At 58.2% G+C, this 15,240-nt stretch overlaps 2 protein-coding genes across 2 annotated transcripts in view; one reads left to right on the top strand and one right to left on the bottom strand.

Annotated features, from left to right (window-relative positions):
- Positions 1-7,722: 7,722 nt before the first annotated feature.
- On the bottom strand, positions 7,723-8,582 carry VOLCADRAFT_64723 (uncharacterized protein; the record flags this gene model as incomplete). Its single annotated transcript, XM_002954334.1, has 2 exons — positions 7,723-7,978; positions 8,401-8,582. The coding sequence occupies 2 exons, from the start codon at positions 8,580-8,582 to the stop codon at positions 7,723-7,725; spliced, it is 438 nt and encodes a 145-aa protein (XP_002954380.1).
- A 2,336-nt stretch (positions 8,583-10,918) lies between these two features.
- VOLCADRAFT_95251 (uncharacterized protein) overlaps positions 10,919-15,240 on the top strand; it is a gene marked incomplete at both ends in the record, with an annotated part of 8,816 nt that continues 4,494 nt past the window's right edge. Inside the window, 5 exons of the mRNA XM_002954406.1 lie at positions 10,919-11,033; positions 11,085-11,216; positions 12,306-12,392; positions 12,658-12,720; positions 14,190-14,645. Coding sequence (XP_002954452.1) covers positions 10,919-11,033; positions 11,085-11,216; positions 12,306-12,392; positions 12,658-12,720; positions 14,190-14,645 — 853 coding nt within the window. The remainder of the gene's footprint in view (positions 11,034-11,084; positions 11,217-12,305; positions 12,393-12,657; positions 12,721-14,189; positions 14,646-15,240) is intronic.

Here is a 15,240-nt window from a genome sequence, read left to right as displayed (position 1 = left end):
AAGGGGAGAGGAGAAGGAATGCCCAGTACGGGGAAAAAAAGGGGAGGTGGATGTTGGGATAAGGTTAGCGGACACCCGGGTAGCTGCAAGAATACTCCGTTGTTTTATGTAGCGAAAGATGAAGAATGAGGAAATAGGTTTAAGAAAATTAATTCTGCAGCGATGGGCAGGATAGTTTGTTGGCAAGATCACATGCGCTTCCCCCTCCCATGCCCACAATTGTCCACGCGCGCGCGCGCACACACATCCAAACACACAGCTCGCAAGGCTGCTTTTTTCCCTCTTAAGCGAATGCACACTCCTCACGCTCCATGCGCACCCAATTTTGACAAGGAAAGGATAGAGACACACACACACACGCACGCACACACACGCACACACACACACACACACACACACACACACGCACACACACGCACACACACGCACACACTCACCTTCTTCACGTCCTCCTCGCTTGCGACGGCCAGCAGCGCCGGCTTCGTGATGCCCGCCGCGTACAGTCCCCGCGCCCGAGCCCCCGTCATGTGCGGCACCGCCATCAGCGGCAGCAGCTCCGGCCGTGCACCGGCTGCGGCCTGCTGGGACAGCCCCTCCAGAAGCGCCTGAGGCCGCATCCACCGCCATCACCACCGTTACCACCACACGGCCAGCGCGACGGCGCATTTATTCAAGTATCAAAGACCAAGACCAAGTTCCCTCGGCCTCGGAACCAATGGCGGACGTAAGTAGTGGCAACGGCAGCCGGGGAGAATAGTGTAAATAGTGCAACCGAGTGTAAACAACAGTGCCCCTCTCATGGTGCGTGCGGGCAGCAGAGAGTGGGTGCGAGGGAGAGAAATGAGGGAAAAGAGGGGATATATGTGCTAAAGGCGCGGGGCCTGGCGGCTCGGGTGAGGCGTGCGCCACCGCTCTAGCCACGCCACCTCCCCACCTTCCCACCGCACACCTAGACGGGCTCGGGGCCTCCAGCAGTTCGATAACTTGGGCTTCGGCAGCTGATTCTTTGCTTTGCTTCTTTGATTAGCATCCCAAGCTTATTGCTTCTTTGGTTTTTGCATGTGTTGCATGCATGTGTGATTAGCTGCCCTACCTGCAAGGGCTGCCCTACCTGCAGGCCCCACCAACCGCAGGACCCAGCCATCACTGCAGCCATACCCGCCCACTTGGATAGGTCCGACTGAAGCTTCTGCAGCTGACCCCGGCTGATGCCTGGAGGGAGGGGGAAAAGGGACGTAAAGGACGGAAGGGCAGGAGGACGGCAGGGACGGTCGGGAGGCGATGAAGCAGGCCACGATTCACACCATTCACACGACAAGACAAACGGGAGACATACCACCTGAAAGACATAACACATAAGATGACAGAAACGTATCGTAAGGACCTTCAGAGAAACAGGAAAATCAAGATCAACAACAGCCCGGTAGGCGGCTGGCAGAGGTTAAGGCCTGGCTTCTGCTCCCGACGCGTTCCGGCGCGTCTGGGTTCAAATCCGCCTGCCGACCTCTCGGGGTGTTTGAGAGGTGATGAAAGGGGAGGTGGCCCCCCATCTTATGGACGGTGTAGGACGTGATAAAATTAACTCGCGAGCTGACCAGGAACTAAGTTGACGCGCCAGATCGATCCGCCAGATTTGGTTGGATGCTGGTGGTGAGTTGCCAAACTCAAAGAGTACACTCTGAAGTCGGATGGGGTGAATGGCTTAGGGTGCCCCTCTAGCAGTGGAGAGCAGGGAATTGCCTCGGGAAGGAGGCCACTGGTGAAGCTTAACCACCCTGTAACAACATCAACAGCCCAATTCCCCCCCTCTAACTCCCCCTTCCCCTAACGCCTACTGGTTAGTTCTGCTTCTTGTACATTCTTCCTCCCCGAAGGGGAACTTCTTCCCCTAAAGGGGAAGAAGAGGATGAACCAAAGTCATCCCCAAAGTCTCTTCTTCTTCCCCTAAAGGGGACGGAGACTTTGGTTCGTCCATTCTTTCCTTGTCAGCAGCTTCACTCGTTCACGTGGTTCGTCTTTCCCCCTTCCCCTCCTTCCTCTCTCCCCGTCCCTCTCGGCTCTCTCCTCCCATATCTTCACCCTCGCTCTTCGGTCAGCATCGTCCCGACGTACCGCTCTTGGTGAGGCCCCCAGACGCCCCCCACGCCTGCTCCAGCTCATGCGGATCCCCCTCACATAGGAGGTCATGCAGCAGGCAGGCGCTCGCGAAGCGGCAGTGCCGAGCGCTCTCCTCCGGTTTGCCTCGGCGCCCGCTGGCCAGGCGCTGCGCATAGGCGGCCTTGACCTCCAGAGCATCCGCCACACGGCTGTCCATGAGGACACACGAACATCGGCGTGAGTACGGTAACGGTACAGCAAATGAGTTTTTTAAGTGCGGATGCAGTTTTTTGGTGGGGTGGGGGTGAATCACCAAACACAGTAAACCCTCCACCAACACGCGGGGCCCCCCTTTGAGCCGCAGTCGGTTGGGGGCCTGACACCGAAAACTCTCAAAACTCATAATCAAAACCGATAACTTCCGGACTTTTGCACATGATGATTTCCTTCCCTCTGGGGGGACTCCCTCGACTTTCCGGAGGGGCCCCGGGTGACTCACAGATGCGGCTCCCGCGGCATGCGCTCCATCATCCCCGCCCACATCCCCCAGTTGGCCAACTCCACGGGTACGGGCTCCGTCAGGATGAGGAACAGCAGGTGCAGGCCGCCCTCGAGGGCGAGACCGTCCAGAGCCCGAGACAGCCTGTGGGTCGGGGTGGATGTGGCCGAACACACGCGTGCGTGTGTGTATGTTGATGTGTGTGTGGTTGATGTTTTGTATGTATGTGTGGAGGAGACGTGGAATTTGGGGTGAAGTGCTTTTTGTGATGTATTGGTGCACACCACTCACACCACTACCACCATCATTCCACCCACATCCGCATCCGCATCCACGCTAGTTACAACGCTATCAAGACCGCCGTACCTGCCGTACAAATCCTCTCCGACTGCGGTGGGCAGGCAGCTGTCGTAGATGGCCCGACCCATCTGCGTGGGCTGCCATAAGGCACCCGAGCCACCGTCAGCGCCGCTAGCGCCTCCAGGCGGCGAAGCCTTGGTGCCCGGCAAGCCCTTGGAAACTTTTGTCGCCGCCGCCGCCGCCGTAGCGGCTGCCGCCGCCCCCCCCCCCGGCTGCGGTGGCGTTGTTTTCGGAGATGGCGGTCGAAAGGTCACCAGGCGGCGCTGTCGCAGTGCGGACAGGGCGCTGTGGGTGGCAGCTGCGATCTCCGCATAGCCAGCTTGCTGGTAGAGCAGCGTGCTCCTACAGCGCACATCATAGGTGTGTGTGATGTGTGGTGGATGCGCGTTGACTGCGTTGCGTTGCGTTGCGTGCAAACGCCTGGCGAATGCAGCTTATTAGCTTGTTTACTGTGTGGAACATGCTCTCGCGTTTTAGCAAAAGACAAAGATAAACGGAACTGCAGGAAACAAGGGAGCGACCTGTCTTTTTTTTCTCAAATTTGGATGGCAACGCCAAAGGAGAGCGGCAACAACCAACCCTTTCACGGAACTAAAAAGCGAGCGAAAGAGAGCACACACACACACACACACACACACACACACACACACACACACACACGCAGCCCCTCCTCTGGTACCCTGCTGCCGCATTTTACTCAAAGCTGCCGTACAAAGTCACTGCTTTCCCTGATCCCTTGCGACCTTGGTCTATCCGCAAATTTGTCCTGTAAGCACAATCCTCGTCCGCAAAAAACAACTCCAGCCCTATCGGATTCACATAACGGAGGCTCACAATAAACATACACAGTTCTTTTTAAAACACACAGTCACACACAGTCACATACAGTCACACACAGTCTCACGCACACACACAATCTCACACAGTCTCACGCACCTGATGAGCGCCTCCACTGTGGCCCCCGTCGAGACGGAGCCGTTGGCGATAGCCTGCGGAGGAAGGCGGCCAGCCTTTACAGCCTTTACCCCCCTCCCCGCATTCGTGAAAGCGCGATCGAGCCCAAGTGTTCCGGTGGGGCAGGCGCCCTTCCGCTCTCCCGCCCTTCCCCGATCGACACCAGCACCGGCACGCAGCTGCACCAGGTTCGTCCTAGGTTCGTCGCGCAACCGCTGCAACCCCACCACTTTTTCTCCCCCTAAACTAAAAATACACATTAGCGACACAGCATTACAGTCGCATTACCTCAAGGAGCATCCGCTGCAAGTGCGACTCGCCGCGACCGTCTGCGGTAACGACCCCAGCAGCAGCAGCAGCAGCCACCTTGCTCTGCGCACCGGCCGACCCTGCAACAGTACCACCAACTTCACCAGCGCCGCATGCGGTCGCGGCCGCCCGGTCGCCCGGCCCGGTTGATCCGACAGAAGGCGCTAGGCTAGAGGGTTTAGCTGGGCCACCTCCCGAAGCGCCCCCTGGTGCTGTGACTTGGGGCGGTGGTGGTGGTGGTGGTGGTGGTGGTGCTGCTGCCGCTGATACGTCAACCGCGCGTTTAGCTGCGCCGCCGGCCGCTGGCGCCGCTGATGGCCCTGCCGGCACGTCCAGGAGGCAGCAGCGCAGCGGCGGCAGGCGGGCGGTAAGGAGGCGACACACGTCGCGCCACTCGCCTTGCAGCGTGAATGGGGCACCCTTGCCGATCAGGAACGCCTCGCCAATGGGGCTCTGACCTGCGGATCCAGCAGTTGGTTGTCGGCGGTTGGGGAGTCAGGGTAGAAAATGGTAATAATAATACTAATAATAATTTTATAATAATAACAATAATAATACTTTATAATAATAACAATAACAATAATAATAATAATAATAATAATAATAATAATGGCCGTACGATCCCTCCATGCCTCCCGTCCATGTCGAATTTGGACCGAAACGCGCTTGGCCGCGGGATCCTATTCCGCCCGTCCAAGCGAAAGCCACAGGCGAGCTGTGTCCCGCCGAGTTCCGTCCTCACCTGCACGACCGGCGCGTCCAATCATCTGAAGGTATTGGGCACGGCTGACAGGGCCGATGCCCTGCCACAGCGACCTGCGCCATGCAAAATAGCAGCACAAAATAACAGCACAAAATTACAGCACAGCCGCGAGAAATGGCTCATAGAAAACGTACTCATAGACGCACGTGCGCGGATGCGAACAAAGAGAGGGATGGATAGAGAACTTTGGTTTCTGGCCAAGTGGACGCGGATGAGCGCCCAGGTGTCCTGTCCACAGCCAAGCGCCAAGGTCGGTGAAGGCCGGTGACTCGCAACGATACCGTTGACGGAGACGCCCAGGCCAGGTCTGCCAACTTTGCAACCCTTCCTTTCCCCCCCCACCCCACCCCGCCGCCCCCCTGGACCTTGGTCCCATCTGAGCGCCCGGGTGCGATGCTTTCTTCACTTCTTGCTTTCTTGACTCGTTCCCAGGGCATTATCACACAGTACGACATGAGTACGACACCCACACCACCCGGCCTACCCTAAGCCCTCCCCTTTCCGTCCCTCAGTCCGACCCGCCCAGTCCAACCGCGCGCCTCACCCCCGTTCACCTCCCCCCCTCCTGGAAGCTGAATCTGATTTATCTTAGTCAAGATACGCGGCGCGGCGGCGTCCCTTTTCTTAACTTCACTTCGCAATCAACCCGTTCTCGGGTAGCGCCTGGGTTCGCCCGACCTGCGTTTTCCTATCATCCTATCACCTCCCGAGACATTCTTCTTTTGACGTGCCTCAGTATGACTCGGCGCGCCGGCAGGTTGATGCCTGCCGCCAGGGTGGATGTGGCGGTGAGGGTGTGGATGAGGCCGCCGCGGAAGCCCCTCTCCACGGTCGCCCGCTCCTGGGTGGTGAGACCCGCGTGGTGGTACGCCACACCCGCCTCTGAAACGGGGCCAGAGGGGTCAGTATGTCGGGACACACGATGCAGCGGCCGCTTAACCCATTTCACCACCAGCAGTAGCAGCAGCGGCGGCAGCAGCAGCAGTGCAGCAGCAAGGAAGAACAACAATAACAATTACAGGCAACACCAGTAGCAACAAAAAGAGTAAATCTGATGGCTATTAGGCACTAGGATAGGAACGCCTTCTTTCATAAGCTTGCTCAGGATAGGCGCCAATGGTTGCTCATTAGGTCACGCTGGGCTGCACGCGCGCACGTGTGTGTGTCTGTCTGTGTGTCTGTGTGTTTTAAAGGTAGGCGAGGATTAAGGGCGCCCCAAGGGAGGAGGTACCTGACTCACCAATGAGCCTCTGCAATTCGGCACTCAGGTAGCCGCCACTCGCGTCCTGTAGCTCTGCCAACAGCTCACGACGCGCGTGTAACGTGTCGGGGCTCACTGGCGGCAGTAGCTTGGGCAACAGGTCCGCCAGCATACCTGCCGGTATGTATGTATGTATGCATGCATGCACGGATAGCGGGTAGTGTGATGATGGTGATTTTCTTATGGATGGAGGGAGACGGCTCGATAACCATCGCCACAAGTCATCGTGACAAGTCGCACTCGCTATGCGTTTGGCAGCTAGGAGTAATATTTCGACCTTTTCTGAACGAAAAGCTGCAGACATACACACACACACACACTCCATATACGTGTTGTGCCCCCAACACACGCACTCCTCTCCCAAAAGCCGAAGCCAGCCTTCCCATCGCGCCATCTCACGCGTCATCCTCCACCTGCGCAGCCCTGACATGCGTTTCGCGTCGCACAGAACACCAGGGTCGAGTGCCCCTCCCGCGCCACCTCCGCCACCAACACCGCCACGCGGTCCGGGTCCTTGGAGCTGCTCTCTGGCAGCTCCCGCTCCTCGACTAGTGGCTCGACAATCGCCGCCGGCGAGCCGCCGCCGCCGCTGCCCGCTGCCGCCGCCATAGCCGCAGCGTTGATAAACACGCCGCCGGCAGCGCTGCCGGCACTATCGCTAGTCTTCGCGGCGCCGCGAGCGGCTGTGCCTGCAGCTGTGCTACTTTGCGCAACGCAGGCCGAAGACGCTGAAGAAGCCGCAGCGACGTTCTTGGGTACCAGCTTGCCTGCGGAATACGCAAGATACACAAATACGCAGGACGGTGGCTGGCTGGCATTGGTGTGGCGGCAGCGGTAGTAACAGGAGGCTAAGACATAGCGCGCGCGAGAGAGTGCAAAAAGTCCCGGAGCTTACCCTCGCCACCGCCCCCACCACCCGGCTCCGCCCGCGTTTGCCTCTGCTTTTCCAGTTCCTGCTTCTCCATCTTTTCGTGTTTCTGATCCTGCTCCTGTTGTTGTTGTTCTTGTTGCTGTTGAGCAGCCATCAAGGCGAGCTTCTTCTGTTCCATCTCACGCGGACTGAGCTTCCGAAAGACCTTTCCCTTGAATACGGCATACTCCGTGAGAGGTACGGGCCTGCGGGAGCGGGCCGGCCCCAGTTTTGCACAGAGTTGCGGAGTGATGACCTCGTGCGTGCGCGGGGGGATTGGGGCCAGCGCGGAAGCGGCCTCAGGCTTCGGGATTTGCCACACTCCGACCGTACCGTTCATTATTACCCACCCACCCGCCCACCGCCAAAACCCTCCACTAAAGCATTCTCCATCTGCATTTGTGTCTGGTCATAAATTTGTTTTTCGTCTGGTTGCCTCCTTCCTCACTGTCCTCCACTACCGCTACCACCACCACTCCGCCACAGGCACGCCCCTGCCCAAGGACCCCGCCATCAAGCATCCAGCCACTAAAGCCTCCGCCGAACCCCCATAGGATCGCCGCTGGATCTCACCTGAAGTTCGTCATGAAGAGCCGAGCCCCCAGCCAGCCGCACATATCATCAAGCCCCGACATGGTGGCCGACATGCACACCAGCTGACAGGAGAACGAGGGCAGGGGCGGCTGTGAAGGGACGGCGGATGCTGTGTTCACGTCTACACCCCTTGAAGCGGGCAGCGGGGGTGCAGCGGCTGCAGCGGCGGCGGCTGCAGCCGCGGCAGCCGCAAAGCGGAGTTTTGTGAGGCACAGCTCCAGGCAGATGCCCCTGTGGATGAGAGCCACCTCCAGGCGGGAGGGAGTCAGTGGGATTGGGAGCCGGAATGGGGAGCGTGGGTGGGAGCCGGAATAAAAAAACAAAAATAGGCATGGCCACGGGCATGTGTGCGGTGATAGCTGGCACGGTATGCAGGAGTGATCCAGCAATTCGGCGATATAGCCAGCTGTCAACCACATGCTCACGAGATCCAGAGGGTATTTAGGGCTTTATTTGAGGACTAATAAACGAGTAAAGTCCCTTAAGGGGGTTGTTGTCTGCAGGTTTACTCATCGGCGGTTTCCTTTCCTTCACTGCCCCAGCCCAGCCCAGCCCAGCCCAGCCCAGCCCAGCCCAGCCCAGCCCAGCCCAGCCCAGCCCAGCCCAGCCCAGCCCAGCCCAGCCCAGCCCAGCCCAGCCCAGCCCAGGCGTACCTGTGTGGGTCGCCGACCATGTGCGCCTCGTCCACCACCACGCACACCAGCTCCCCCAGCCGCCCCTCCGCCATCATCCGGTTCACGGTGCTGTTCGCCTTCTCCATGGTCACCACGGCAACCAGTTCGTCCTGCGTTCCATCAGGCGCCGACCCCACCCGGCGGCATCCCGGCCCCGGCATGCGTGGGGTTAAGACACACTCACACTAGGCCGACTGCACATTTCCATTGCACCATGCATGCCCTTAAATCATGCATATACGTGAAGAGGTACGCATGTAGGAATACAGGTACACGTACATCACGCATGCATGCATGCATGTGGTTGTGCATATGTGGAAATGTGTTACGTATATGTTACATGTTGTACACTGACCGTTGGCGAGCAACACGTGTTCATTCCCCCCCAACGGTTCCGTCATGTGGATGTGCAGGCTGTCGTACCATGCAGCAAGCCTGTGCCGCGCCGGGTCGCATGGCTATCCATGCAACGGAAATGCATGCATGCAGGGCATTCCATTGCACGTAGGCTTTCCCGCAGCAACTGCAACCGCAGCAGCAACCGCAACAGCCACAGCGACAACCCAGCCCCCAACACTATAGCTGCTCACCGGAGCCGACAGAGGTGCGCCCTTTTGATCTGAGTCCACGTAGCCGCGCACCTTCCCCCGTAGGGGCGCTAGGACTTGCGTCAGGTGCGCCGCCTTCTCAGACACAATGCTCACATACGGCAGAACCAGCAGAGCGCGAGGGACAACTGCTGCCGCCGCCGTCGCCTGCGCCCGCGGTCCCCTGGGCTGTTTCCGCGCCGCCGCCGCCGCCAGCAGGCGGCGGATCATGAGCACCTCCGCGACCAGGCTCTTTCCACCTGCGCACGGTTTCGACCCCCGAGACCCACCAGCATTCACGTCACGGCCACGGTGAAACACACAAACGCACACACAGGTCCAAATACAGTGCCGGTGTACACACAAAACGATACAAGCGCGTGGTGCATGGTGTGGGGTGCGTGGATCATTCATGCATGCATCGGAGAGCTCGAACCTGGATTTAAGAGAAATGTGGAACAATGGGAGTACACCACTAACCGGCAGATAGGTTTCCCTAGCGAAGCGGACGTAAGATGGGTGAGATGGGTGAAGCAGGAAGAACTAAGGGTTGGATGGCGGTACCACGAGAGCCCGCAGAGGGGAACAGCCTCACCGGAAGTAGGCGCGCAGTAGACCAGGTTGCGGCCGTCCTCGCCGCACTCCAACGCTGCTGCTTGCCTGCGCGCGAAGACGAAGACGCCACGAGCAATTGTTGCTTTACCTAAGCTCACCATCCTAAGCTCATCATCTTGACTGACTGACTGACTGACTGACTCTCTGTCTACTTACAAGCTCAGCCAAAGCACCCCGCCACAGACTGATGACCCCCACAATAAGAAAATACAACCCGAATTCCCCAGCCGACACTTGCTCTCCACGATTGGAAAGGGCAGGCTGAGTAAGCGCGGGAGGTTCCCCCCGGGGCCTAACGCCCGTATGCTCGCCCAGGGCGCGGTCATCTACTGCGCCATCGCGACCCCTACCCAAAAGGTGAGCCTCATTATGACTCTCGCGCGGGCTGCTCCTAGGGATGACGATGATGATGATGATGATGGCGATGGTGATGATGATGGTGATGGTGATGGAGATAGCGATGGTAATGGTGATGTATGCCATGCGAGCGAATATACACACACAACCACACACGCCCTGCTGCAAAACCCAGACCTCAAACTCCATCAATAGCCCACTGGCCACAGGAAGGAGAGGGGAGGACGGACGAAGAAGGAAAATGAACCCCTCAACCCAAAAGCTGACTGCGGGCGCCAGACCCACAGCGCAACGTGAGGGCGTTCCGGGGGAGTTAGGTTACTTCACGTTCCCCCGGCTAAAACCCAAACTCTAAAACGGTTTGTATTCCTTGGAAAGGACTCGTCGAGGCGCCGACGACGGCGACAGCCATCGGCGACGTGGCGCGTATCTGCTTGCTTACCATGGATACAACTTGTTCACGCCCTTGGAGGCGAAGGCCGCGACCACGCCCGCATGTTGAATCCAGTCGGACAGCGCCATGCGGAGGGGACGCTGCGATGGACAACGGGGGATGGAGGGATGTCAGTCACAGCGGTCGATATTTACAACGACGCCAAGGAAAGAACCATGAATTAAAGGCACACAATGCGTCGCCAAGCTAAGAAGCAGGGAAAATCCGCGAGCTTGTATTGTGCGATATTGCGCGATCTACACTTTGCATGGAATCAGGGGCCCGCGGCATCTAACGGGAGGAGAGACACGGATGGCACACAGCTGGGAAAGGGCCAAAAGGACAATCAAAGGCCACTTAACGTCTTCATGTGCCCCAAGACGCGTCTGAGTTTCGCACCGCCTGTGCGCCTCTGCACAACATGCGCCCCCCCCCGCGTCAAGTGCTCGTGTTGCGGGTGTACGATGCCGCCCACCACTGTAGCTGCCATACCTTGAAGTTCTCCATGGGAGGCATGGTACCGTTCGCCGCTGGCTGTGCCCCCTTCCTGCTGTCAACTCCACTGGCACTGTCGCCATACGCGGCGCTTATGCCTGCCGGAGCCAGGGCATCGGTCGCGCGTGCGTCTTGCCCTTTGGTAACAGCCCCGTGGGCCGTCTCCATGGCCACAGGGTTCGCCACCGATCCGCCAGGAGTGCCCGGCGATGCCCCGCCCTTAGAGTCTAAGGACGCACCGTCAGCAGTCACCGCCGCTGACCCCGTTGCAGCAGCGGTTGGCATGGTCGCCCATTGCAATGGACCAGGTTGGCCAAGCCCCGGCCCTGGCGCGTGCTGTTGCTGCCCCTGGCGCTGCTGCTGCTGCTGCGGCTGCTGCTGTGACACGTGTTGGTGCTGCTGTATTTGCTGTTGTTGTTGTTGTTGGTGGTGGTGGTGCTGCTGCTGTTGTTGCTGCTGCTGTTGCTGATACTGTATTTGTTGTTGTTGTTGTTGGAATATGTGGCTTTGTTGCCGTCCTGATGGTTGCAGGTTCAGTTGCGGTTGCTGATACTGCCGCTGTTGTTGCCGCTCTTGCCGCTGCTGCGTTTGGTGCTGTTGCTGTTGTTGCTGTTGTTGCTGTTGCTGTTGTTGCTGTGGCTGCTGGCGGACAGGTCGATGCCTTGGCTCCAACGGCGGAGGTTGCCATGGCCGTTGCTGCGCGGCTACGTGATTCGGTTGCTGTGGCGCCTCCTGGGGGGTTTGTTGCGGTTGCTGCTGGTGCTGCTGTTGTGGTTGCTGTCGTCGTTGTTGCTCCTGTTGGCGTCGATGATACGTGCATTGCTGCTGTTGCTGTTGTTCCTGCTGCTGTTGGTGCTGTTGGTGCTGTCGATCTTGCTGTCCATCTTGCTGTCGATCGTGCTGTTGTTGTTGCTGCTGCTGCTGCCGCCCGTGCTGATGTTGCTGGTATGCCGGATTTCGCCGTGTGGTCTGTCCGAAGGACTGGTCATGAGCCTCCACGCTCGGCGGGGGAGGGCTCCAAAAGGACCCCGACATACAGCTTGCGTCGCCGGGGAAGCCCCTGTGCCGCGTCCTATCTAAGCCATCCTGACCCAGATCGCCACCGCTGGTCGGGATTCCAACTCGTGTATGTGGCGCTGACCCAAATCGCGCGGGGGGAGGTAGCCCTCCATCGGACACCAGGAGCACGTCTGCATGCACTCGGTCGCACATCTGATGATGTAAAGTTGAGCCGGTGGTTAAGGCACCGCTGATGCCGCCGCTGGATCGTGCTGTCGGGTTATTGCTGAGGACTGGCGCTGGGGCAGCTTCAGCGTGGCTAGGAGGCTGCTGTAGTAACTGGAATATCGAAGACAGCGGATGCGCGGCTGTGATTGTGCCTGTTGTGCTGGCCACAGCTGTGGTTGGTGCCGAGGCTGTGCGCGCAGAGGGAGCGTCGAATTGGGGTTCTGTGGCGGTGGTACTGCCCAGAGCCGGTGCTGGTGGTGGGGCTGCCGTGAAGATATGATGCCGTGACTCGGGAGAGGTGACGAGGGTCGCGTGACCTGCGCGACCTGGAGGCGGGGCTGAAGCGGGTCGTGTAGGCAGGATGTCCTGTGTAAGAGTGGGCTGGGGCCCCGCGTGCTGGCCCATCTGCTGCTGATGTTGATATTGAGGGCGAGAATTGAATGGCGGTTCAAGTGGGCAAAGGATGCGATATTCAAATGAGGTTTGTGAGTTGGGTGTCTGCTGGGGCCGGTGCTGCCGCAGGTGGTGCGGTTGCTGGTGTCGATGTGCCTGCTGCAATCCGGTCTCTGCCGCTGGTCGTAGCTGGTGCGTGGAGTATTGCTGGGGCCCCTGGGGCTGATAATGATGGTGCATGACTATGCCCTGTGTATGCTGCGCCGGCGGCAGCGCGCCGATGGAGGCAATCGACGCGGGTTCCAGGTCACATGGGCGGAGCCCACGCTCACTCCCTGCCGGTACTACTTGGAAAGGTGCTTCCAAGCTGCTGCCTTCCTGCGATTGGGCCAGACGTTTGCCTGGTGCGTTGCGCAGTCGGGTGTCGCCCAGAGTAGCGAACGGGCCAAGGGATGCCGGTTGCGCCGGTACGTACGAGGAAGCGGTTACCGCGAGGTTCTCTTGATATGACATGCTGGAGGTGTCTGTGCTTCTGATCAAGCTTATGCATCCTGGCTGTTCATGCAGAAGTGGCTGTTTGCTTTGCCAGGGAGCGCATACCGAAACTGGGTTAACTGCCCGCGGGTAATCGACACCCACAATTTGTTGTTTTCTTGGCGGTGGTCCCCCATGTGTTGCCCCGCCTGAGGAGCTATTTGGATGGGAGCGCTTCATTAACCAGTGGAGGCCCCTGTTGCCTACGTTTCAGTTCTTTCCAACAGTATCGGCAATATACAGTGCCCTGGGAGCGTGCAGCACACATCTGTAAGAAAGTTTGGGAGGAGGCATAACTTAATTGTTCATGACAGCCTTTGGTTCACATAGTCTATATGCAATATGCAATGTTAGCAGCTTTGCAAAAAATATTGCTCTAGACATATCAATTAATCTTAGACACACTGAGCTGTAACCACAAACAGGAAATGGTGAGTTGCCTACTGCTAGATCCATGCTTCGGATCCTTTTTGGGCGGATATACACACACTTTTGTATAAGCCGAAATCAGCGTACCTGAATGCTACAAAGGCGTACGATGGCTCTATGGAACTCCCCATTGTCTCTCTTTTAGCCCCAATTTAGCCCACTGATGGCATGGTGGGTGACTGCCTACATCAGATGAAGTAGGCTTGGCAAGGGACGAATGACGTATTAAACGTTAACCTTCCACTCACAACCAGGTACCCTGAAGCCACAAACTCAGTAGCCGACTTGTAAACACTTCCAGCTCCGAAAGGTCAAGTCTTTCATACAAATTCTTATTTTTACGTGGGGTTTTACAGTAATCTAATAGCTCCTCTTTCTTTCTTGGCGGCGTGTATGTGGTGCCGGCACGTCCGAGCACGCAAGACCGTTGCGACAGCCATGAGGGTGCGGCCACGCGGAGGAGGCTCTCAAAGCCGTTCCATCCGGCTACTGGCATAATTATCCTTTCTTCATAGTGATAAGAAGCTGTTTCCCTTATGTTCAGGCTCTGCACACCTGGCCACGTCCTTTCTCCGCTATCCCTGCGCCATCACAAACCCTTGCTCCATCGGCCATGTCCACGCTACACCAGGCAACGTTTCTTCCTCCTCCCTCTACTCCTTCACACCGTCCTCAATCCTACCGCCAAACTCCCTCAGCCACTTCCACTTCCGCATTGAATTGCTACACCGCAAAGGCGTCACCCTCGCCACCAACGACTACTGCAGCCTGCACGACAGCGAACACGACAGCCGCGTCCTCGCCATCTCCCGCTGCCGCTGCTGCCGCTAGCACCTCGGCCTTGGCCTTCCGCTTCCGCACGGGGCGCCGCAAAATGACAGCAATAGAGCGCGCCGCTGCCACCGCACATGACGCCTTGTCTGCCGCCACTGCCGCCGCCGTTGTACGGCAGCCTAGATCCGCCGTCATCGCCGCCAGCGCTCCCCCTGGGCCCCTTGGCGCGTATCTGGGACAGCGGGTTCAGTCTCCGTCAGACAATGTCGCCGTCAACAGAGACATGGCCGCGGATTTGGACTTGGGTTTGGGGGAGATGGAGGCGGATGCGGATGCGGACGCGCAACGTGAAGCAGTGGAACAGCGGCGTCGGTTTGTGGGTGCGTGTACCTGCCGTGTGTGCGTCCTGGGGAAGGGTGGGTGGGGATCTGCTGACATTGCTTAAGCCTCATTCCTCCTCACACTCCTCCTCTTTGGTGCCAAAGGATCTGTCCAAGACCCCCTTTCCCTCTTTTGTGGTTCGTCTGTGGTTCGTTTGGGGTTCGTCTTACCCCCCTTTCCCTCTTTCTGTTCTTATTCGGTGGGAAAAAGTTCTCTCAGTCTCATTCTCATTTTCCTGGAGTGGACATGTTGAATGCTTCTCCCGGGGTTCCTTACATAGCCGTACATACACGTATATACACACACACGCACAAGTGCATGCCACACGTACAAACAGACAGACAGACATACGAGGCGCGTGCCCCCCGTGCGCCTCCCTCCTTCCCTTACTATCGCTCATATCGCATCTCCTCACCACAACCATCACTAACACTATTACTACCATCACCACCACCACCACCACCATCGGCAGTTGACATATCTCCCGCCGCCTGTGACGATCGTCCGTTATTCCTTCCACCATTCGAATCCCCTTCAAACCCCCAACACGCTCTTGCACACGAAAAAAACCCCTCCTCACGCTGCACACCAATT

The sequence above is a fragment of the Volvox carteri genome (genome assembly GCF_000143455.1).
Source record: "Volvox carteri f. nagariensis unplaced genomic scaffold VOLCAscaffold_42, whole genome shotgun sequence".
Lineage (NCBI taxonomy): Eukaryota > Viridiplantae > Chlorophyta > Chlorophyceae > Chlamydomonadales > Volvocaceae > Volvox > Volvox carteri.
Note: the sequence above shows the minus strand (reverse complement) of the source record. Positions and strands in the feature narration are given on the sequence as shown.